At 36.7% G+C, this 24,865-nt stretch overlaps 1 protein-coding gene across 2 annotated transcripts in view; it reads left to right on the top strand.

Moving 5' to 3' along the window:
- fam76b (family with sequence similarity 76 member B) overlaps positions 1 to 24,604 on the top strand; it is a 36,738-nt gene extending 12,134 nt beyond the window's left edge. For both annotated transcript variants that reach the window (XM_072263410.1, XM_072263409.1), the window contains exons 5-10: positions 628 to 791; positions 3,064 to 3,111; positions 7,495 to 7,578; positions 15,730 to 15,862; positions 16,239 to 16,340; positions 19,722 to 24,604. In XM_072263410.1, coding sequence (XP_072119511.1) covers positions 628 to 791; positions 3,064 to 3,111; positions 7,495 to 7,578; positions 15,730 to 15,862; positions 16,239 to 16,340; positions 19,722 to 19,811 — 621 coding nt within the window. In that variant the 3' untranslated portion in view covers positions 19,812 to 24,604. The remainder of the gene's footprint in view (positions 1 to 627; positions 792 to 3,063; positions 3,112 to 7,494; positions 7,579 to 15,729; positions 15,863 to 16,238; positions 16,341 to 19,721) is intronic.
- Positions 24,605 to 24,865: the final 261 nt, after the last annotated feature.

Genomic DNA, 24,865 nt, shown 5'->3' with positions numbered 1-24,865 from the left:
TTTAAAAGCTCATTTATCCTGAAAGATGTTATACCTCAGTACTTCATTTTAAAATATAATTCATATATTTAGTAAATCCTGAGATTGAATTCACATTTGAACCCCTGGTATGATATTGTTAGTCTGAATCTGGAATTCATATTGCTAGCTGTATTACCATTGGCACTTGGGTTAGCCTTGACTTTTGAAGGCAGTGCTAAATAACTGGAGGAAAAGTATATCAAGTACTTGGTGTTTTTCAGAAACTTAAAAAGTTGAATATTTGGAAATGAATGATAGATGATTTGTTTAGTTGATGTGTATGCATGGAAACTTGAAATCCATGTTTTTTTCCTTCATTCCTGAAAATTTTACTATTTTTTTAGAAAAATTTGCAACATTTCATTAGTATTGTATCAATGTTAAAAAAAAGGTAACAACATCTTAAAATTACTAATATGTTTGCATATCTAGCTGAAACAGATTGGTTGCAAAAATTCTTATTTAAAAGCAGGAAATTTTGCAATTTGCGTTTGAAGTTATGGCGAACTCTCTTACATTCAAGAGATTGCATTTTTCTAAAATGACAAGGTGTATATCAGATAAACCATTTTCTCACCCCATTTTGCCACGGTTTGTTTTATAAAGGTTGATGGGAAATTGCTGTGTTGGCTTTGTACACTTTCCTATAAGCGTGTTCTGCAGAAAACAAAAGAACAGAGAAAAAACTTGGGTTCGCACTCCTCATCATCTTCAGCTTCACTGCCTGAGAAAGACCTCTCAAAACATCACCACAGTACTAATCGTCACAAGTGAGTGCCATTAAATATCATAATGCTTCTGTTGCATGGCCACATTATTATATTACCTCTCTTCAGTTATTGTCTTGAAATTTTGTCTTGTAGCATAACATTTTATGTGCACCATACAATGGATTTTTGTTTTAAAACCTGATTGTTAAATGTGATTAGTGGTTTGAGAAACGTCCTTGTTTTCTTTCAGTATTCTCCATTTGCCATCTAGTCTTTAAGTTTTCCCACACAATGTCTGTCTGCACTATAGAATAATACAGCTTTGAGTCTTTCAGGGCCCTCCCACATGAAACTTCTATAACTTGCATTTCAATTTATACCCCATCATCCTTTTAGACATTACTTTCTTAGCTTTTGCAAAATTTGAAATCCTATCTGAACCTCTACTTAAATTGCATGAAGTTCAAATAATTGTATTGGTGTTAGAGACAAGGTGTCAACATTGTGGAAAATTAATGTTAACATTTTATTAGTAGCATTAATTTATGCCTTTAATTGATGTATTCATTTTAGGTGGGAGGGCAAAGTTGCTTAAACTGCATCAATATTTTTAAGTATTTTACTTGACAAAAATTGAGTTGTATTTTACTGCAAGAACTAGTTACTGCCCTCTGTCAGCGATCTGTCATGATTCACAAGTGAGGGCCAGGGAATGAGTGAGGACCAGAGATTTGAGAGGGAAAGTATGGGTTGAGGGAAGTTTTGTTTTTTTTTTCACTCATTTGCTTCCAGGCAATGGACAATGTTGGAATTGCTCAGACTCATGGGCAATATAACTTCTCCTGTTGTGTGAAAAATGTTGAAAATCTTTACTTAAGTTGGGCCTTAATCATCTTAAAAGCTTTGCATTATAGAACCTTGAAAGGCATATAGTTCTAACCAAAAAATTAAAATAACATTTTAAAGAATAATCTTAAAGACAATGTGCATATAAATCCTTTCTATGTTCAAATTCATATTTAACATCCTATGTTAATGTTGACTTAATTGCAAAAAATCCATTTTTAATATAAGATTGCATGTTGTATGTTTTTAATAGAATGTTACAAATGGATATATTTTGCTACATTAGTTATGTAGAATATTTTAGCAAAATACACCCAATAAGAAATTTAAGGAAAATAAATTGGGCTGAAAACCAATTTTACTTGATTCATGTATGTTGTATTTGATTTGGTAAAAGTGCTACTTTGTTCTCTTAGCTATTTTCATCGCAGAGAATTACCTTATAATCCTTACTGTATCCCTAGATCCACCCTATCTTCCCTCCTGACCTCCATAATGGGCATCCAGATTGCAGCAAAATTGAGTGCTAACAATGCAAGTATAGCTGGCTCCAAACTTATAAATGAGATCTGGATTGTGTCAATCTTCAGACCTTTCAGCTTCCTAAGCCCTTTCTCCTTAGTAATAGCAACTACACTCACTTCTGCCCTCTGGCAGTCTTGAATTTCTGGAATGCTGCTTGTATCTTCTATAGTGAAGGCTGACGCAAAATGCTTATTCAGTTCATTCGCCATTTCTCTCTTTCCCATTACTGCCTCTCCATGTCATTTTCCCGTGGTATGATATCCACTATTGCTTCTCTTTACTTTTTATATGTATATCTGAAAAAGCATCCTCTTTTCTATTATTGGGTAACTTGCCTTCATATTTCATCTTCTCCCGTGTTTGCTGTTGGTTTTTAAAAGCTTCACAGTACTTTTTTCTGTATTGTATGCCATCTCTTTTGCTGTTGTGCAGTATTTGACTTGTCAGCCTCAGTTGCCTCATGCTCCCTTTAGAATGCTGTTTTTTTGCAATATAACTACCTGACCCTTCTGAATTGCTCCCAGAAACTCCAAATACTGACGTTCTCCCATCATTCCTGCTAGTGTTTTCTTCCAATCAACTTACGCCAGCTCCTCTCTCATGCCTCTGAAGTTATCGTTACTCAACTGTAATACCAATTATCCAATTTTAGCTTCTTCCTCAGACTGCAGGGTGAATTCTATCATGCTATGATCACTGCTTTTTACCTTAAGCTCCCTAATCAAATCTGCTTCATTACACAACACCCAATCCAGTATTCCCTTTTTGGTTTTTGATAGGGTGGAGACTGGGACAGGTAGAATGATATGTGATGGTACTGGTTGAAAGAGGGTAGTGGTGAAAGCTCTTGGCGGGCGGGGGGGGGCGGGGAATGTTACCTGGTCAGTGGCATTTCTACATTTGTCTTCTTTAATAAAGAATTTCCTGGAAAATAGCGAAGACTTGCCCCTTTATCTTTCAGAATCAGCAGCTTAAGTCCAGAGCAACAGCATGGAGTATGGAAAATGAGGTAACTATTTAGTTGTTCTGTTTAAAAATGAAATATTCTTACTTTCATATTTTTAGTCACATTTGTACTGTACATTTCTACCTCCTTGGAATGTTTGAGTTGTTTTATGTCATTACCTATTCATTGCTCAGTTGATAATAAGCCATGTAGCATACTCGGTAGCATAGTAAAGTTAAAAAAAAGCTTTATGTCCTTTTTAAAAATGCTACATTGTGTGACTGCCAGATAATTGGAATGAAATTGTCTTTGTCTCTTAGCTGTTAGGATCTTGATTGAAATCATGTGAGTGTTCTGCTTGGACCTGTTTATAATTTAGCTTTATTTGTTCGTCATTGGTTTAAGTGGCAAAATTAAATGGTGCAAACTTTCTAGAATGGATGGCATTATAATAAACAAAATAAAAGATGGGTTGTTAGGATAGTGCTTTGAGGAGTTGCTTTGTTTTATCCAACTTGAGCTAATTTGCTCCTAACCATGATCAAAGCAACACTTAAAATACAAATACCCTGAACATACTGCATAATAACATTAACCAACAAAATTTGATACTTGGAGCCGTGCAACACGGAATAGCCCTCAGTGATCAGATACCCATTTATGTTAACATCTCCTTGCACTGCTTAGTATTGTAGGACTAAGATGAGTGGAGTTTGGTCGTTGTTAGCAAAGTATTTTTTTTAAAAAAGTAAGGTAGAAATTTGGGGTTGGAGTTGGTATGTAGGCAAAGCTGTCAGAAGTAGAAACATTTACAATATACAAGAGGACAAAAGTGGAGTTGTGCAGAGAGTTTGAAGCATTGTAGAGATTACAGGGGTAGAATGATGCAGATCTAGTAGGGGTTTGAAAATATGCTATATTTACGTTTGTAGTAGATGAAAATGTATTTGACTTCCTTAGTGGGCATTAAGAAATGGTTAGCAGTTTTGGATAAATTCCAGTTTATGATGGACAGAAGATGGAATACCAACCAAGAAATTATTGGAATAGACCAATTAAAATTTCAAAAGCAGATAAAATGAGGTGGGGTTAAGATTTACAAAGCTATGGAGTTAAAAGTAGATTACTTTGGTGTTAGCGAAGATATGGTATCATTAGATGAAGTTAATAATGCAAAAATTGAGCTTTCTAAGTGGAATATTATTAAATTAAATCAGCTATAATTGTTACTGAACTTCAAATTCATTTGAATACTATTTTAAGTTTGATGTTTAACGAGTCTGCATAGAATTATTTTTATATGTACTGTTTAAATATACTTCAAATAATACATGTAGGAATTGAAGGGGCACATTCAAAATTTCAACTACTTTATTTATGGTTACGTTTCACTTGATTGAAATTGAGATGTTTGAGTGGAATTTCTCTGTGATTTGTGTGTTTTAATACATTGGAGCTAAGCAGTTTTGTTTTGTAAGTGGGTGTATATCCTATTGGACTAAAAGGCTTCTGTTTAGTATAAGATTAATGGGTTTAGATTTTTTGATCAATTTCCTTTTTTAAAGTAGTACCTGCCTTAGTTGCAGTTTAGTTTCATTCTGTGAGGACTCATTGTCGATGTGCTTAACCATTGCCTGAGCACATGTTGCAACAGGTTATATGTGCTTTTTTTCCAGCTACTGCTGTGAAACTAAGTTCAGTGGATGAATAGCCTCCAGCAGATGGCATAGCCACACCAAAGATATTTGGCTTAAAGACATTAAATGCAATCCATGAAGATTAAATATACATCCAAATTTGCTCTCTAATCTCCACAGAAATATAAAGGAAGATATCTACGTTTGTTGATATCTGAGTTAGTCCTTGTTTCAATGTTTTATGCTTTAGAGTTGCTGGTAATAGACGGCTTGGGCGCAGCCATGACAATAAGAACAAGAAGAGTAGGTTACGGGCAGCATAGTGCCCATAGAACGGAGCTTCTTCATATTCCCAAAGCATGAAGCAGAATAACAAGGGCATCAGAGATACTTGTATAGGGTAGGTATTCAAACAAGTTCAATTTAGTGGGGCAGATTTGGCAGATTTCAGATTGTTTGTTAACTTGTAAGCACATGATTCATATTACTGTGTCAAAATGAAATATGTTTTCTGGAGTCATAGTACTCTTAGTTAGCCAATTGTGTGCCAATATTTTCAGGGTGTCCAGGGAGAGTAATATCTTAGAAATTTGTAGCAGACATAAAATAAATGCTTCTGGTTTTAATATACTAGCAATTTCATACTTTCTCTCATTCAGCAACACTTAGAAGAAATTAAGCAAGTGTGTTATAGAAGATTGTAGAAGATACTGAAGTAATTTTCAGTTGGCAGAGCTTAATTGATAAGTTGTCCAATTGGAACCAGAATTGGTATCTCTTAATTTTTCCATACCATCAGAGTAGATTTCAGATTCTATTGCTCCAAGACCATTTACCATCCAGTTCAAATACCTGCAACCACCTTCCATCAATGTAGTTGCCAGAACCTGGCACTCTCTTTCATAACTCCTGTAACAACACTGCCATTCTACTTGCATCTCATTCTACCCATTTTTTTTAATGAGTTTAATGAGGAACAACTTTATACCTGAGACTTCTGTTGCTTTCCATTATTCATTAAAAGTCTCACTTTCCCAATCTCATGGATAGCTGTCCTCTTCCAATTTGCTATCAACAGATTCTGTAACTGCAGCTTTTTCTGCTCTTTCCTTCTTTTAGTATTTTCTTATTTCTCGTTTATTATAGTCTTCCCATTTCTGTATTGAACTCCTCACGTTCAATTTCTTTGGAAGCAAATTTTTTCATTTCACTTAGAGCCTCTTAACATTAAGTTTTGTGACAAGCTTACTGCACTCAATTAACAGTTACCAAACTTTATCCATTAAATAAAAGGATGGAAAACTGGGCAAACTTCAGAGCATCTGCAATTCCATTTGGTGTCGGAATTATAAAATCTGCCAAGTGATTCAACTTTTTGTCTGTTGACATATACTGTAATATTTTACAGCTTTCATTTTTATTGCCAGAGACCTTTAAAACCTAATAAGTATTAAATTTTTCCATTTGAATCTGTATAATTTTTGTTTTCTTTTTAGTATTGCTATTCCCTTATCTTAAAATATGCTACATTGATGTTGCATTATTACAGTTCCTTATTGAATACAATAAATGTGTAGCTATGTTCGTTGAGTCCTAAATTGAAACTAGCATTAATACTTCCAAGTGTTAATAAGCAATGTCAAATTGTCGTACTATAATGCAGTCTAACTTTGTTATTATGTGTGAAGCTTTTATTAGGTTTGTACTAATATTCAATATCTTATAACACATTATGAATACATTTTGAAGATCTACAAATTATTGGTTGATACAACTAAAGTTTGTTAACTTGACTGCTTCCTTAGCCGAGAAGCATCCACTCTACACTGACAAGCTCTTGACTGAAATGTATTCTCTGTTACTTTTGATATATGTGGAAGTAATATTTTTCTTTGGAAAATATTAACATAGACACTGATAAAATGGCTATTTCCTGATTATACTGGGATTTAGTGGCTGAGTAGGGAATGCTCTTCCAGCTATTTTTGTTAGAGCTGCAAGAAAAGTCCTAACTTTGTAAAATTCAGAAGCCTGCAATGAAATCTAAATCTTAATTAGGTACACTAAAATAAAAACATGATATCCGTAATACATTCATGTGATAAATTGATTTTTAGATGTCATTGAGATGTGCTTTGACCAGTGATTATAAGTAAGCACAGAATTTTGATTGATAGCTTCATACTGATTATATTAAAATTGGCTTCTTGTTTGCTGTGAAGTTACTAGTATCCATAATGTGTTGATCCATAGTTAACAGTGATCTTCTGCTCACCTTAACCTTATTTTTCATCTCCCTGGTATCATGGGAAGAGATGGGAACTACCTCACAGCAGGCCACTATGTGGTTTGAGGTCTTATTATTTTAGAATAAATCCTTTCAAGATGCAGAGACATAAAATAACCTTTTCTTCCCAGAACAGGGTGACCTAGGATTTGAATCCCTTTTTATACCAGCTGGATTTGAATGTCCTTAATTCACAGTTGGTTTTAGATGGGCATCAAGAGGTTTTTCTGAGTTAGAATCTGAGTTGTTAACTTCATGTTAAACAACAAATACAGATTTACAACTGTCCAATGAATGGAGCTATAAAATGGAATTATTGAGTCCATTCTTCAGTGCTGTGAGAGTCCATATTTAGTATTACCTCCTGAGACTAATTTTACAATTTTCAGCAACTTTTAGTCATATTTGATTAAGTTTACTGTAGCTTATTGGCTCTTTGTTCTACCTGTATTTTTGGAGTAAGGTCAACCATGATGTTATGTAAGAGTTGTTAATATGTTAAATATTCCCTATTGCTTGCAGCCATAAGTCATCATCAACTAGTATTCAAAATGAAGCTCCAAAGAAGAAGCCAAAACTTGAAACAAAACCCTCTAATGGAGACAGGTAAACTATATCACTGTTTATTCATTCAAATTAATTTTTTTAATCATATCTCTGCTGCTCACTGCATCTCTTTTCTTCTCTGGCAATTAACAACACTGTCCTTTTTCCCCACCCCTTTCCCCCCTCCCCTTGGCTCTTATCAGAGCTGATTAGATCAAAATTCTCAAAGTAAATGTATTATCTATGTACATATATGTCACAATATACAACTATGAGATTTATTTTCTTGCGTGCATACTTAAGAAATCCATAATAGAATCAGTGAAAGACTGCACCAACTTGGACGTGCAAAAGACAACAAGCTATCAAATACAAATATCTAGAACATGAGATGAAGAGTTCTTGAAAATGAGTCAATAGGTTGTTGGAACATTTCAATGACGGGGCAAGTGAAGTTATCCCCTTTGGTTCAAGAGCTTGATGGTTGAAAAGTAATAACTGTTCCTGAACCTGGTGTGAGGCTTCTGTACCACCTTCCTGATGGCAGCAGCAAGAACAGAGCATGTCCTGGCTGTCCTCTTGTAGATACATATTTATTTTTGGCAATTAGTAATCAGTTTCAGTGTGCTTTACCTGCAAAGGTATTGCCTCGTGTTCTGATTTGTTTTAAATGCAGGTTCCCCTTTACCCTTATTCATTGTTGTAATAATTTCACCTACCTAGTGTTTGCAGGTCCTTGGCATTTCATCAAAGTACTTTTCGATCTATTGTCATAACGTTCTCAGCTTTCTCACTATCACCATTATGTGATCTCTATAACTTCTTCCAACCAAATGTGTGTGGAAAGCCCAGAAGGATTCCAGTTACCAATAAATGACAGTTACTTTCTTTCACAACTTAATTGGGTGTTATGTTAGTCATACTGTTAGAAATTGATCCCATTACCTTGGAACACTGTAGAAATAGTTCATACCATTGTTGGGAGTGATCTGTACAATATCTTTATGAGCACGCAGTAAAATATGTTGCTTGACTTGATGCATAAGTTGATTTGATTAAGGTGTATAAATACTCGCCATCTACCCAGTCCTTTTGTTCAACAGTGTGCCAGCCTGAAATTTGGGATTTGAAGTGATTGCACTTCACTTCAAAGAACAGGTGGTGAGTGCCTGTTTCAAGAGTCTCACCACCTGGACAATTACTGTCCAATGATATTGAACAATATCATCTTTCCCATTACAAATCCATTTAATACTTTGTTTTTCACTTAACGAATGAGGTGGTACTCATATTCTGCTACACAAAAATGATCAGAAAACATTCCTATATAGATCAATAAAATAAGTTGGGAGTGTGTCAGCTTTCTTTCCATCTAGCATTGTTGTAGCTGTGGAAACAAAATAACTGGACATTAATGGAGACTCAAGCAACACACATCAAAGTTGCTGGTGAACGCAGCAGGCCAGGCAGCATCTGTAGGAATGGAGACTTTTAGGATTGTTGTTTGATCTGACTTTTTGTATCATTCGTAATGGCTTTTACACTGAATGATTATGCTCCTTATTGATAGTTTTTAATAGTAAATTGTCCTAATAGCTGCCACCCATTTGAGGTGGTTGGTGGGCGGGGGCGAGGGGTGGTTACTATTACAAAAGCCTTGGGTCAAGCAAATATAGGGAGCTAGGAAGGAAGCGAAAAATCAGGACCTCAATGATGGCCATCTCTGTATTGTTGTTTGTACCATACGCCACTGAGGGTAAGGATTTGATGATATGGCAGATGACTATGTGGCTTATGAATTGGTGCAAGGGGCAGGTTTTCAGATTTGTGATTCATTGGGATCTCTTCTGGGGGAGCTATGACCTGTACAAAAGAGATGGGTTACACTTGATCTCGGGAGGGACCAATGTCATTGTGAGCACATTTGCTAGAGCTGTTGGGGTGGGTTTAAACTAGGTTGGCGGGGGTCTGTGAACCTGAGTGTTAGATCAGATGATGCAGCAGTTGGGGCAAAGCTAGATCCAATGTCTAGAGATACTGTGAGGAAGGATAGACAGTGGATAGAACATAAATTCATGCAGTCAGTTGGTTGGGATGAAATGTGTTTACTTTAATGCGAGCAAGGGTGATGAACATAGAAGATAGATCAGAACATGGAACAACACTGTTGTGGCAGGACTAGCTGCTGGATCTTCTGGGATTCAGATGTTTCAAAATGTACAGAGAGGGAGGCATCACAGCTCCAGAATGGGAGGACATCATGGAGGGATGATCTGCTGAGTCAGTGTGGGTGGAACTCAGAAATAGGAAGGGAGCAATCACTCTGTAAAGAATATTCTATCTACCCCACTCTCCACCCCTCCCGCCACCCCAATACAACAGGGACACTGCAGAGCAGATCGCTATTTTGGAAAAGTGCAAAAGTAACAGGATTGTTGTCATGGATAATTTCAACTTGCTTAAAGTTGATTAGCACCTCCTCAGTGCAGGATGTTTAATGGGGTAGAATTTATTAGGTATGTCCAGGAAGGATTCCTGACGTAATATGGACGGCCAGTAGAGAGGCCATACTGGATCTGCTGCAAGGCAACTCAGTGGGTGAGCATTTCAGAGATGATGACCACAACTCCCTGAACTTTAGGACAAGAATAAGGGAAAAGTATTTAATTGGGGGAGGGTTGATTATGATGCTATTAGCCAGAAGCTTAGGAGCATATATTTGGAACAGATGTTCTAAGGGAAATATAGAGAATGTTGAGGGAGCACTTACATGAGGTTCTTGGTAGGTTTGTCCCATTGAGGCATGGAAAGGATGTAGAGTGAGGGAACCATGATGACAAGAGAAATAGAACATTAATCAAGATGAAGAAGTAAGCATTCTTAAGATTTACGATGACGACACAGGGCTCTTGAGAGTTGTAAAGTAGCCAGGAGGGAACTTAAAAAGACACTTTGGAAAGCTAGAAAGGGACATGAGAAGGCCTTGGTCAATATATTTAAGGAGAACCCCAAGTTGTTCTACATGTAAATTAAGAACAGGAGGATGGCTAGGGTGAGGGTAGGACCGCTCAGGAAATTTGCCTGGAGGTAGAGGAGGTCGTTAATGAATATGTTGCTTCAGTAATCACCAGTGAGAGGGACCTTGACGAATGTGAGGACAGCGTAGACAGCTGATGTGGTGGAGCATGTCAAGGTCAAGAAAGACGGTGTTTTGGAACTTTTTTTTTAAAGTTAGGATAGATAGGTTCCTGGGGCCAGGTGGGATATACCCAGGCCTCAGGATTAGTACCAGAAGGTTGGAGGATGGCAAATGTTCTTTCTTTGTTCATGAAAGTTAAATAGAGATAATCCTGGCAATTGTACACCGGTAAGTCTTGTATCAGTTGTGGGCAAACTACTGGAGAGGATTCTTAGAGTCAGGACTTTTGAGCATTTGGAGAGACATAGTCTAATTAGGGATATTCAGTATGGCTTTCTGAGCTGCAGGTCATGCCTCACAAGACTGATTGACTTTGGGAAAGGGACTAAACGTAGAGTGGAGGATTCATTGTTTATTTTTTAAAATTATCTATCCATCCATCCACCTGCCCTTCTGGCCCAGCATTCTACCTGTTTAAAACTAGTCTAATCACAGGACAATTTACAATGACCAATGGGTTCACTCAGAAGGTCGTGAGGTGTGGAATGTAGGGAAACGTGCCTGTGTGGATTCAGATCTGGCTTGCCCACAACATGCAAAGGATGTTAGTAAATGGAGCATGTTCCGCCTGGAGGTCCAAACCGGTAGTGTTCCACAATGATTTGTTCTGGGGCTCGTGCACTTTGAGTCTTGGGGTCCATGTCCATAGATTACTCAATGTTGCTGCGCAGGTTGACAGACTGGTTAACAAGGTTAATGGTGTGTGGCCTTCATTAGTCAGGGGATTGAGTTCAAGAGCTGCAAAGTGATGTTGCAGCTTTATGAAACTCTGTTTAGACCACTCTTGGAGTATCATTTTCAGTTCTGGTCACTTGATTATAGGAAGGATGTGGAAACTTTGAGGTTGGAGAGGAGATTTACCAGGGTGCTGCTTGGAATACAGAGCATTCCTAATGAAGAAAGGTTGAACAAGCTAGGGATTTTCTCTTTGGATCGAAGGAGAATGGAAGGTGATTTGGTAGAGGTCTATAAGATAAGAGGTATAGATAGAGTGAACAGCCAGTGCTTCTTTTGCAGGGTGGCAATGACATAATTTTAAGTTGATTGGAGCAAAGTATAGCAGGGAATGTCAGATGTAATTTTTGTTTATACCTCCCTCTCTCTGGCTATTCATCCCGTAGGATGATGATGGTTCCTTTCAGTTCAGAAAGGAACAGCGTGTACATGAATGGATTTTAGGTGAGTAGGGGGTTGCACAGGTCCAGACCCACCCTCTCAACATCCCCTCCTGGATCCAGCCGCATGGTGGGGTCCAAGACATCTGGGGAAAGTTCTGTTGCAGTGAATGGCCAGACCAAGCTTCAATGCAAGAGGTGCCCTTCCCGCGCTTCACGGCACATGTTTGCTAGATGGCCGTTGACCCTACGAGAGTGTTCATCCGCCCTTTGACAGGTCTTGTTTTTCATCCTGCAGGGTGTCTAGCCACCCTCCTCACCAGGCAAGCCTGGTGGGGGAGCCGGTTTAGTCGCCGACCACCCGACCATGCGACAGGTAGTACTGGGTTACATGGTACCAGTAGCACTCAGACGAGTGACCTGACAATACAGTATACAGTAGCTAAATCATTGTCGGGGTGGTAATAGAGGCAGATACAATAGGGATATTTGAGGGACTCTTAAATAGGCGCATGGATGAAAGAAAAATGGGGGCCTATATGGGATGGAAGGGTTAGATTGGCACAACATTGTGGGCCCAAAGGGCTGTTTCTGGCATCTCCAAGCCTAAATGCTTGAAACCGCAGTGAGCAAAACAGTTCTGAATTGTCTTACTGTTTATTACTTGCCAAATATCAGTGACATAAATCGCTGCTTTTTGAACACAAGCATAGGCAATTGACGCTGTTTAAAAACTGTTTGCTCTAAGCATCATGTAGTGTCTATTAGCGGTACAATTGCACATGACTGACTCAAGTTAGAAACTGTTCGGCAACAGCCTCCTAACCCTGTTAAGTGGCATATTGTCCCAAATCAATGAAGTGAATCTCAATTAGTTTTTGTTCTTTTAGAATTGTCTCAAATAAAGGCTGCCCCTGATTAATCAGTGGCCCAATTAGCTATAATCTATTGTATACATTTAATTCCACTTCTAAGATTTCCTTCCAATGATGTATGTAACATGGACATAACTAAGTCAAATGTTTAGATTGAATGTTCAGCACTACTGATTGGAAGAATAATCTATTTCCCTATATCATAAAATCATAGAGCACTATAGCACAGAAGCAGCACTTTGACTTGTGCTGAACTGTTAGTTTGGTAGTCCCGTCAACCTGCAACTGGACCATACCCCCTGCATCCATGTACTTTTCCAAACTTTTCTGAAGTGTTGAAATCAAACCTCCATCCACCACTTCTGGTGACAGCTTCTTTCATGTTCACACCACCCTCCGAGTGAAGAATTTCCCTCCAGGTTCCCCTTAAGTATATCACTTTTCCTCCTTAACCTATGACCTCTAGTTCTAGTCTCACTTATCTAACCTCAGTGGAAAAAGCCTACTTGCATTTACCCTATCCATACCGCTCATAATTTTGTATACCTCTATCAAATCTCCCCTCATTCTCCTACACTCTGGGGAAATAAAGTCCTAATCTATTCAACCATTTGCTATAACTCAGGTTCTCAAGTCACAGCAATATCCTTCTCAATTTTCTTAGTGCTCTTTCAATCTTATTGATAACTTTCCTGTAGCAAGGTGACCAGAACTGCTCACAATACTCCAATTTAGGCCTCACCAATGTCTTAGACAACTTCAATATAACATCTCAACTCCACCATGCAATATTTTGATTTATGAAGGCTGAAGTTTGCTTTACGACACTATCTATATTTAATGTTACTTTGAAGGAATTATGGATCTGCCTTCCAAAATTTCTTTGTTTTACCATACTCCTCAGTGCCCTACCACTCACTGTGTAAGTGGTTTGTCCTCACATTTGTCTGTATTAAATTTCATCTGTCCAGATTCCACTGTAAGCTTTGATAATCTTCCTTGCTGTCCCAATCTTGGTGTCATCTGCAAATTTGCTGATCGTTTACCACATGATCATCCAGATTTTTGATATAGATGATAATCAACAACAGACACAGCATCGATCTCTGCAGCACACCACTAGTCAGGGGCCTCCTGTCAGAGAAGCAACCATCTACTACCACTTTGGCTTCTCCCCAAGCCTTTGTTGAATCCAGTTTACTATTTTATCTTGAATGCCAAGTGACTGAATCTTCTGGACCAACCTAAAGTCCATGTAGACAATGTCCTCTGCTTTTTCCTTCATCAGCTTTCCTAGTAACCTCCTCAAAAAAGTCTATTAAGACTGGTTAGACATGACCATGCATAAAGCCATTTTGTCTATCCCTGATCAAGCACTGTATATCCAAATAACAATACAGCATATCCCTTTGAATACCTTCCAATAATTTACTCACTAAGGCTCATTGGCCTATAATTTCCCCATTTTTTTTTATTAGTGCCTTCTTGAACAATGGAACAATATTAGCTATCCTCTGATTCTTTGGCACCTCACCTGTGGTTAAGGACTTTAGAAATACCTTTAGCAGGGCCCCTCCAACTTCTGCACTAGCCTCGCACAAGGTCTAGGGGACACCTAGTCAGGTCCTGAGGAAATAGCCACATTAATTTACCTGAAGACAGTAAGGCACCTCCTTTTCTGTACTCAGACCATGTCCTTACTACTGTTTTGCCTCATTTCTATAGACTCTGCCTCCCAAGCAAATATAGATGCAACATATCAATTTAAGATCTCCATCTGTTTTGGCTCCAATCATTGATGACCACGCTGATCTTCCAGTGGACCAATTTTGCCCATTGCTATCCTTATGCTCTTAATATATCTGTAGAAGCTCTTGGAATTCTCTCTCACCTTGTCTGTCTGAGCAACTTCAAGTCTTTTAGCCCTTCTCATTTCCCTCTTAATTGTTCTCTTGCATTTCTGATACTCAGTTGTTCCTTACTGCTAAGATTTGCTATGCGCTTCTTTATTCTTCACCAGGACCTGAATAGCCCTGAAACTAAGTTTCCTGAATCCTGTTAGCCTTGCCATGTGCTTATGGTATCATCATGAATTTATGTACATGAATTTAAATAATTTGGTAGCTTTGTTATTTAATGCTTTATTTAATATTTGTATCTCCGATTGCCTGTCAAATCTATGAATAAGTTACTGGAATACCTTTGCTTTCACTTAGAAGGTGGCCTTCTGATCACCAACCCACCCACTTATCAACTGGCCACTTGCCTGCCAAACGCTGCCACTGGGAATAGAATTTCAGGCCTTTAATGTGAATAGATGGTCCTCATTGTTCAGGAATCTAGATGTACCAAGACTTTTCAGTGTGACCAGAATGCTGACTGACAAGAGACCTTCAATTAAGTGCAAGCCTGACCTTTCCAAGGCTCTTAGTAAAGATATGGGAAATTTGGTCAATATGGTCCATGTAATTGTTTTCCCATAAATACCAGTCAACAAGATAAAGTACTTAAGTCTGCTGCACTCTTATCAACTCCTAGATGCTCAACGTGAAATTATTTAGTACTTCTAAAATGTGTTCACTTTTGGGGTGGTAGATGAGTATGAGACCATTCTCCATTCAACAAAAAGATAACTAACAGAAACCATCATAAATGTGTACCGAGTCATCTTCCTTGTTTATGTTGATAAATACTAAATGGTACAGAGTTTAGATCATGTTAGCCTGTCAAACTCGGTCAGGAATTCCAGCAGGCTCCCTGAAGAACAATGAGTAACCTGAGATGCAGTCACAACTAGCCTGTAAGTAACCAGTGGATGTTGGGTCAAATAATCCAACCATATTTTGATGCATTTAGCTGCAATTACATGTTAAAGTGTTGGGTGAAAATTGCTTTCAGAATTTTTTGGTTGAACATGTTAAAAAACCTAGCCCATCTATTATTGCAACGATAATGTGAGTTAAGGATATTTGCACATTGTTGATTTGGTTTTATGTTAAACTATATTTTGTTTTCCCAACAGCTCACTGACCCAGTCAATGGACTCTGGTGGCACAGACAACTTTGTTATAATCAATCAATTAAAAGAAGAAGTGATGTCTCTGAAAAGGCTTTTGCAGCAGAAAGAGCAGACCATTTTGGAAAGAGATAAAAAGGTAAAAAAAAAAATCCATACTCTGCATTATAATGGCAGGAGATGTAGATCAGAAGATTTCATGTTTGAATCCAGTCTTTGCTGAGTTAATTGCTGAATCCTGAAACTGCTATGGGTTATTATATTTATCCCTGGCACTCCTAATTAAAGAACAGAAAATTGGCAGTATTTTGTGGATGGTTTGTGCTTGCTTCCTTTCAACAGAAACGATTAAAGCATGAATAGAATGCACAGTTCGATTGGGTTTATAATAATGATATAGTCAATTAATTACTTTTATGAAGAATTTTGTACAGGAAAGAAACTTGGGAAACATTACTTAGAAAAAAATATACTTTTGTATGTTTCTGTGCTTATTTTTTTTTTATTCTTTAAAGCTGACTGAGCTGAAGGCAGATTTTCAATACCAGGAAAATAACCTTAGAGCAAAAATGAATAATATGGAGAAAGCTCACAAGGAGGTGGTGGAACAGCTACAGGTATTTACCAGCCTTGCCTTAATATCTGGGTTTTTAAAATCTGCACTTACCTGATTTTACACTGTTACATAATTCAACAACTAGGCAATAATGCTTAAGCATATATCTGGCATTACTTTTACCCAGTGTTTTGCAATTATTTAACTGATGCTTAGTGTGTAACACCTAAATCTCCACAGACTACTCATGTTCTCCTCACCTGTATATTATTTTTTGTTATAAAAATATGATTATAAATATATTTAATAAATAAGCTGGCTATAAATTGGAAGCTTTCAATTAGCAGCTGGATCCTGCCACCATCTCAAGACAAGCAACAAAAATATACTTGAAAAGTGTTAGTACTTGAGGTTGTCGTCGCTGATTAGCTGGACTCTGAAACTCTCCCATAAGAGATACTCGTACCATTGGCCTGTTTGTCAGTTTCTTCTGAAGCCTATTTTGTGTCTTCAACAAATTTCCTTCTATTTCTTTCCACTGCTACCTGTACTGCCTTGGTCAGTTGCATCCAGTTTTTGTGGCCTCACATCTGAAATAGAGCAGTCGATGTCTACTTCCGGCAGTTTGATGATTCAATGTAAGTTGATACAGTAGCAATTGTTAGATAACCTGCAGTGTGGGTACGTGCCATATCTGGGTTATTTTGCACATTGTTGAACGGATAGAATGGTTGGTTCATAAAATCATACAGCACAGAAAAGGGGTATATGGCTCACCAGCTCTGTGGCAACCATCAAGTACCACATTCTACACATCCCATTTCATTCTCCCCACGTTCCTGTCAATTCCCCCCCCCCCCCCGCCCAAAAGTTCTACCACTCACCTGTTCAACCATTATGCTCTTGAACCAGCTTGGATCGGGTACAACAGCAGCAGTTAGCGCAACGCTATTACAGCTTGGGATGTTCCAGATTTTGGAGTTCAGTTTCACTGCCATCTATAAGGAATTTGGACGTTCTCGCGTGAGTGCATGGGTTTCTTCCAGGTGTTGCGGTGTCTCCCCACAGTCGAAAGATGTACTGGTTCGTAGGTTAGTTGGTCTATGATTAGGCTAGTGTTGAATAGGTGGGTTGCTGGGCATTGCGGCTCTTTGGGCCGGAGGGGCCTGTTCCATGTTATATTTCTAAATAAATAACTTCACTCACCTCAACACTGAACTGATTCCACAACCTATGCAAACACGAGGAAATCTGCAGATGCTAGAATTTCAAGCAACACACGTAAAAATTGCTGGTGAACGCAGCAGGCCAGGCAGCATCTATAGGAAGAGGTACATGCTGCCTGGCCTGCTGCGTTCACCAGCAATTTTTATGTGTGTTGCCACAACCTATGTACTCACTTTCAAGGATTCTACAGCTCATGTTCTCAGTTTTCAGTTTTAATTATTTAGTTATTTTGTTATTTTGTAATTACACAGTGTTTTTTGCACATTAGTCTTTTACCAGCCTTTGCTTATGTGTAGCATTTCATTGATTCAATTGTATTTCTTTTTTCTACTGTGAGTGCCTACAAGAAAATGAATCTCAGGGTAGTATATGACATGTACATATTTTGATAATAAATTTACACTAAAATTAGAACTTTGAACTTGGAGCAGGTAACTAGGAATCGGTTGAAACTGAATCACTGAATCTAAAGCAGCGGCTTTATTTCTGTGCTGCCTCTTCAGCATACCAGAATCATAATTACTTCTTCATCCAGTTTTAATGTTATATGATGATTTACTTAGCAATTAAAATTGGTCTGCTTAGCAATTTTATCCCAAGCTTATTGCCACCATTCATTTTTTACATTTTGTATGCGAATACTTGCTCTGGCATCATTCCATTTATCTACTTTTTTTTAATTGACATCATTATATATGATTAGGCATGATCTGTCTGAAGAGCTCAGACTCAGCTGATTGATTAGGTAAACAAAAACTGCAGATAATAGAAATCTGAAATAAGTGGTGGAAAATCTTAGCAGCTCAGTCAACATCTGTGGAGAGACAAAACAAAATGTTTGTTTCAGGTTGATGTCCCTATCAGAATGATCTAACATGATGAGTTAAAGCATTTTGTTTTGATCTTGGTCCTGACTGATCGTAAGGTTCAAGATGTCATCCCCTGTAGCTTCACCAAATTTTCCAAAGTTCTTCACTAGAGACACCTCTTGTTGCTGTTGATAGCTAGTGTTGCCTTTTAGAAATGTTTGATAGTTTAATTTTTTGTTTTTTCTTAAATAAGAAGTACACTTACCTCGTGTAAAATATGTTAACCTCATGTTTGTTTCACAGCTCTTAGAAAAAGCAAAGTAATACTCTTTTGAAGATGTGCCCTTCATTTCCTGTTGGTGCACAGACTACAAAATAAATTCAGCAAAATACATTTGTTTTGACCATTGAGAAGGAATTGAAAACTTTTTCTAATTGTTCAGTTAAAATAAAGATAGGTATTAGGGACATTCTATCATCTCAAAATTATTTTTATTAGTACTTTAAAAGGGAGCTCAAGTGAGTAAACTTTGACCTTGTTTAAGATGTGTTGTCTTAATAACCTTTGACAGATTTGTTGCTATGTGTAAATTACAAAGAATGGCAAAATACAATTTGTTAGCAAAATATAGCAGTGTTCAGTGGACTGGGAAGAAATGTTACAAAGAATTACTGGCATAGTAATGGGTCGTTCAATTAGTTTTTATTCTTGACATATAACATCTACTCTTTAATTCATCGCATCTTGCTTAGTTTCTATTTCTGTAAAAATTACATCTGACATTTTGATATAATTGGACAGTATTATCCATGTACTTTGTGGTATTGCGAGTTATCTTTAAAATATTTATCTGTACAAATGATGTAATTCACAAAATACAAAAGTATGTTTACTTTAGTTAATAAATCAGAAATTGTACTCACCAGCAGAATTTAAAATTGTCACCCTTATCATTAACTGCTTAATAACTTTGAAGATAGTGGTTGTATTTCTCTGTTTTAAATAAATCCCATGTGTAAAGTGCAGAGAGAAGTCCCTGCAGTACTAAATCAATGAAAATATCTGGACAATTTTTTTTTAAATAGTCTTGCAATGTAATTGTGCTTCTGCTATATTTTCGCAGTTAATAGTATGGGGTACTTTATTAAACTTGTATCTTTTATCATTTATTAACCGTACAATTTAAATCCAGTTATATTTGAACCTGTATCATAATGTAGAGAACATCTTTTAATTGAACAAAGGCACAAATAGTTTCAGTGGTGATACTTTATTATTAAATACTGATATATGCTTTGAATGCACCTGTAAAATGTTTGGAATATTCTTCTGTGATGCATGTTTTTGTTAATTTAGTATGAATGTTCTTTTAACAGAATTATTGTGTTATCTCAATTTTTAATAGGCCAAAAATCGAGAATTGTTGAAGCAAGTTGCAGCATTGTCTAAGGGTAAAAAGATGGAGAAGACTGGAAACATCCTGCTGTCTCCTTGAAGAATTTCTTGGCAGGTCCATCATGCAAGTGAGAGTAACAACTGCCATGTTTGTTGAAATTTACTGTGAAGTCTTTAAATATTTTTGCACCCTAATTCTTAAAGTAGTTAGATTAATCTTTTTTTAATATTTTAACCAGCAATAAGAACCCGGTTTGTCTTGTATAAACAGCACTATTTGACAGGCCCAACACTGAATCCATTTTATAATCTTGAATTTGAGGATTTAAAAAGGGACTAGGAGTGAAAAGTTATATAAAAAAAACTTCAGTGTATTATTACTTCCTGCAGAGAAACTATTTTAATGCAAAAAACACTAAAATAAGTTACAAATGCAATGGCTATTTTTTGATTTTACAAGACTTCCTTTCTTTTACTTTATAAAGGTCTGACAAAATATTTCTGCCAATCAAGATTGCTCTCATCCTGAGTATAATTAAATTGACAGAAACTAGATACAAAAATGTTATTAATTGGCAGTGCAAGTGTGCAGTGGCATGCAAAAGTTTGGGCATCCCTGGTCAAAATTTCTGTTACTGTGAATAGTTAAGTGAGTAGAAGATGAACTGGTCTCCAAAAGTCATAAAGGAAAAGATGAAATATTCTTTTCAATATTTTAAGCAAGATTAATGTATTATTTTTGTTATGTACAATTTTAGAGTGGGGAAAAAAAGGAAAGGAGCACCATGCAAAAGTTTGGGCACCCCAAGATATTTGAGCTCTCAGATAACTTTTACCAAGGTCTCAGACTTTAATTAGCTTGTTAGGGCCATGGCTTGTTCACAGTCATCGTTAGGAAAGGCCAGGTGATGCAAATTTCAAAGCTTTATAAATACCCTGACTCCTCAAACCTTGTCCCAACAATCAGCAGCCATGGGCTCCTCTAAGCTGCTGCCAGGCACTCTGAAAATTAAAATAAATGATGTCCACAAAGCAGAAGGAGAAGGCTATAAGGAGATAGCAAAGTGTTTTCAGGTAGCCGTTTCCTCAGTTCGTAATGTGATTAAGAGATGATAGTTAACAGGAACGGTGGAGGTCAAGTTGAAGTCTGGAAGACCAAGAAAACTTTCCGAGAGAACTGCTTGTAGGATTGCTGGAAAGGCAAATCAAAACCCCCATTTGACTGCAAAAGACCTTCAGGAAGATTTAGCAGACTCTGGAGTGGTGGTGCACTGTTCTACTGTGCAGCGATACCTGCACAAATATGACCATCATGAAAGAGTCTTCAGAAGAAAACCTTTCCTGCGTCCTCACCACAAAATTCAGCGTCAGAAGTTTGCAAAGGAACATCTAAACAAGCCTGATGCATTTTGGAAACAAGTCCTGTGGACTGATGAAGTTAAGATAGAACTTTTTGGCTGCAATGAGCAAGGGTATGTTTGGAGAAAAAAGTGTGCAGAATTTCGTGAAAAGAATGCCTCTCCAACAGTTAAGCACGGGGGTGGATCGGTCATGCTTTAGGCTTGTGTTGCAGCCAGTGACACGGGGAACATTTCACTGGTAGAGGGAAGAATGAATTCAATTAAATACCAGCAAATACAGGAAGCAAACATCACACCATCTGTAAAAAAGCCGAAGATGAAAAGTGGATGGCTTCTACAACAGGATAATGATCCTAACCTCGACTACCTCAAGAGGCGCAAGCTGAAGGTTTTGCTGTGGCCCTCACGGTTCCCCGGCCTAGACGTCATCGAAAATCTGTGGATAGACCTCACAAGAGCAGTGCATGCAAGACAGCCCAAGAATCTCACAGAACTAGAAGCCTTTGGCAAGGAAGAATGGGGGAAAATCCCCCAAACAAGAACTGAAAGACTCTTAGCTGGCTACAGAAAGTGTTTACAAGCTGTGATACTTGTCAAAGGGGGTGTTACTATGTACTGACCATGCAGGGTGCCCAAACTTTTTCTTTGGGCCCTTTTCCTTTTTTGCTATTTTGAAACTGTAAAAGATGGAAATAAAAAAAGCAATCTTGCTTAAAATATTAAAGAAATGTGTCATCTTTAACTTTATGCCTTTTGGAAATCAGGTCATCTTTTACTCACTTAGCTATTCACAGTAACAGAAATTTTGACCAGGGGTTCCCAAACTTTTGCATGCCTCTGTAAAATGTAAATTTTGATGTCTTCTTTCGGGGTTATTGGAAATAAATTTAAGCAGCTAAGCTATAGGAGTATATACTTCATGCAGATTTGAATTAATATGTAAACATGTATGTTGAAAATGATTATCTGCCTAGAGCTGATTTTCATTAGGAATTTGTTTTCTCAAATGCTGCAAAATCTGAACAGTGGACTTTTCTGATAATCTGTCAAAAAATGACATGTTTAAGTGAGTAGATACTCATTTTCAGCAGAATTTTGTTCTGTTTTCACCATAATTAACAAATGCTTTCGTGGATATATCTGTAAAGAATTATTGAGAAATATTACAATATTACAAACTGATTTTTAAAAACATAGGAACTTTGTAGGTATTAGGTGGTAAGTGTACCTGCCTTAAATGGCACAAACAACTTGTTTTCTCCAAAAAACTAATTTGGAAGAGCATTTTCTGGATGCCACACAAATTATTTCAGTCCATCAGAGAGGCATTTGTAGCATTCTTGCGCCTTTTGTCTCGTTTTTCCATGGTTGTCATTTTCTGGTAAATAAACACTGTGTGCTGGAACATGAGTCTAACATAATGGATGTCTGTTTACAAGTTTCTGTTTTTTGTTTTAGGAATGAGGCTTGTTGAATGGATGGGACTTTTGCTTTGTGGTGGAATTGTTGTGCCTTAGGGAAATTAGCTGTAAGTTGTGCATCTTATTAAAGGAAAAACAAGTTAACATTTTAGTGGACATTTTAAAAAGTCACTGTTAATAATCTGTGATTCAAATTATATAATTGAAATAGCCCATCAAACTAATGGAAAGAATTATATAGTAACAAGTAGTTCTTCGATCTCAAAATTGTTACGTGGAAAATAATTGTTTTTAAACAATTTTTTTGCTATGCTGTATATAGCAAAACCATAAATTGTGTATAAAAAGGTTTATACAACTTTTTAAACTCAGCTTTTTGATAAAATTGAATTTTTATGTAAAGGTGCTTATAAATAACATAAAATCAACTTATTTCATTATTAGACATAGCCAGTTTTATTATATTTATTTGAAAACAATGTTTAAATTTTTAAAACTGAAGATTTTTTAAAATTTTGTACCATAACTTTTTTTATTGCCCAATTATAAAAACTTAATGTTGCTCATAGGATTTTTTAAAAAAATTGTAATACTGTAGTGATATAAGAAACAATAAAAGCTCTACAACATTCATTTGTACTTCTGACAGCTTGTTGGTCAACAGGCTGCTGTTGAGATTTCTTTTACATACAGACCTTAAAGATATATTTATGCACAGTAATCCTCTACATTTTGATTTATTTCTGATTTTTCTTTTCAAAAAAGTAATAAAACTGTACCTGGGTCTTATATTCTGGCAGCACAAGAGCAGGCCTTATTTTCTTAAGCAGTATTCTCCACCAGCAAAAGGTTGAACTCTAGCCCATTAAGAACCTATGCATCTTAAATATATACAGTAAATGTCAATGATGTTTGCTAAATGCACAAAGTGAGAAGTAGTAAAAACCTACACATTCTCAGGCTGATGCAACATCACTACTTAATAATGTTGCAATGCTATTCAGAAAATAGGCTTTATAACTCCCATCAGATAACTTCATAATAGGGCATTATAAAATTATTATAGGAGTGTCATATAGCAAAAGTAAGATCTTGTTTGAACACTTGTTTTCAAAGTGATGTGGAAATATTTGCTAGCTTGTTTTGTTGTGAGTATAGTTGTCTTTGCTAGAGGTATTTGAATACTTGATAAAACTAATTTTTTAAACGTGTTTGGTAAGGCAGGCTGGTGTATTTTTTTTTTCTGAAAACGGAGCATTTTTACAAAGATTGGTAGAACAGAGTTAGAATGTGATACAACTACACGTTAAATGTCAGCCACCTCCACCGGTAACAGTGCCTTGTCATTCCATAGTTTTTAAATTTGGTATTTATTTTGGGATTGTGATACCATTTGTATGAAATTCTAATACATCAGTTTGCAAAATTTTGAAAGGAAGTTGTTTTAGGTGCTTCTATGCTTTTAAATATTGTTTAGTCATGTAAATCTGCACATTTTCACTGAATCTAATTTTAGTTACGTTGTGTGTATGAAGAATTATCCTCATATTTTCGCTACAATTATTGTAGTAAAAATGTAGACTGTCATTTGTGAAATGGGGTGCATAGAATTAAAAGACTTCACAGTATTTAAATCGGAATGATCAATTTTAATCATGTTGAGTTTTAATATTTTTTTGTTTTTTACCTCCATTTATTACTTGAAAATTTTATGTTGTAATATAGTCTGGGATGTTTCCTTGCAACAATAGACGTAGACATGCTTATTTTTATTTTATTTTTGGAAATTTTCTGTATAAGTGGTGAAACTGCAAGGTAAAACTGTACTGTACTTCAAATGTATGTAACCATAAACAAGTGTTTTTTCTAATGGTATAGGATTTAAGTCAAAGCTGCCAGTTGTATATTTTAAAGTTTCATAACTCACCTTGTTATTTCCTGTGTGTCTTCCTTAAAGCGCTAAATATATTGACATGCTTGGAATGTGTTCCTCAGAATTTGTAACCACACATGGGAATAGATTGAATTCTGTAATCATAAGTTGGTCAACAACTGAAATTTTATACTTGTTCTTTTTAAAATATTGACAATTTGAAATAAATCTTCTTAAATATTCTGCTTTACTATTGCATTGAGCCCTAGTCACAACTGATTTTTAGGTATTTCCTGATGGCTCACTGATAATTGAGTCACCCTGAACATTATATGAGCTATTTTCGGTATACGCTCTCATCACTAGTAGCTTGACTTATAGACAATAGGTGCAAGAGTAGGCCATTTGGCCCTTTGAGCCAGCACCGCCATTCACTGTGATCATGGCTGATCATCCACAATCAGTATCCAGTTCCTGCTTTATCCCCATAACCTTTGAT

Source organism: Mobula birostris, chromosome 7 (genome assembly GCF_030028105.1).
Source record: "Mobula birostris isolate sMobBir1 chromosome 7, sMobBir1.hap1, whole genome shotgun sequence".
Classification (NCBI taxonomy): Eukaryota; Metazoa; Chordata; class Chondrichthyes; order Myliobatiformes; family Myliobatidae; genus Mobula; species Mobula birostris.
Note: the sequence above shows the minus strand (reverse complement) of the source record. Positions and strands in the feature narration are given on the sequence as shown.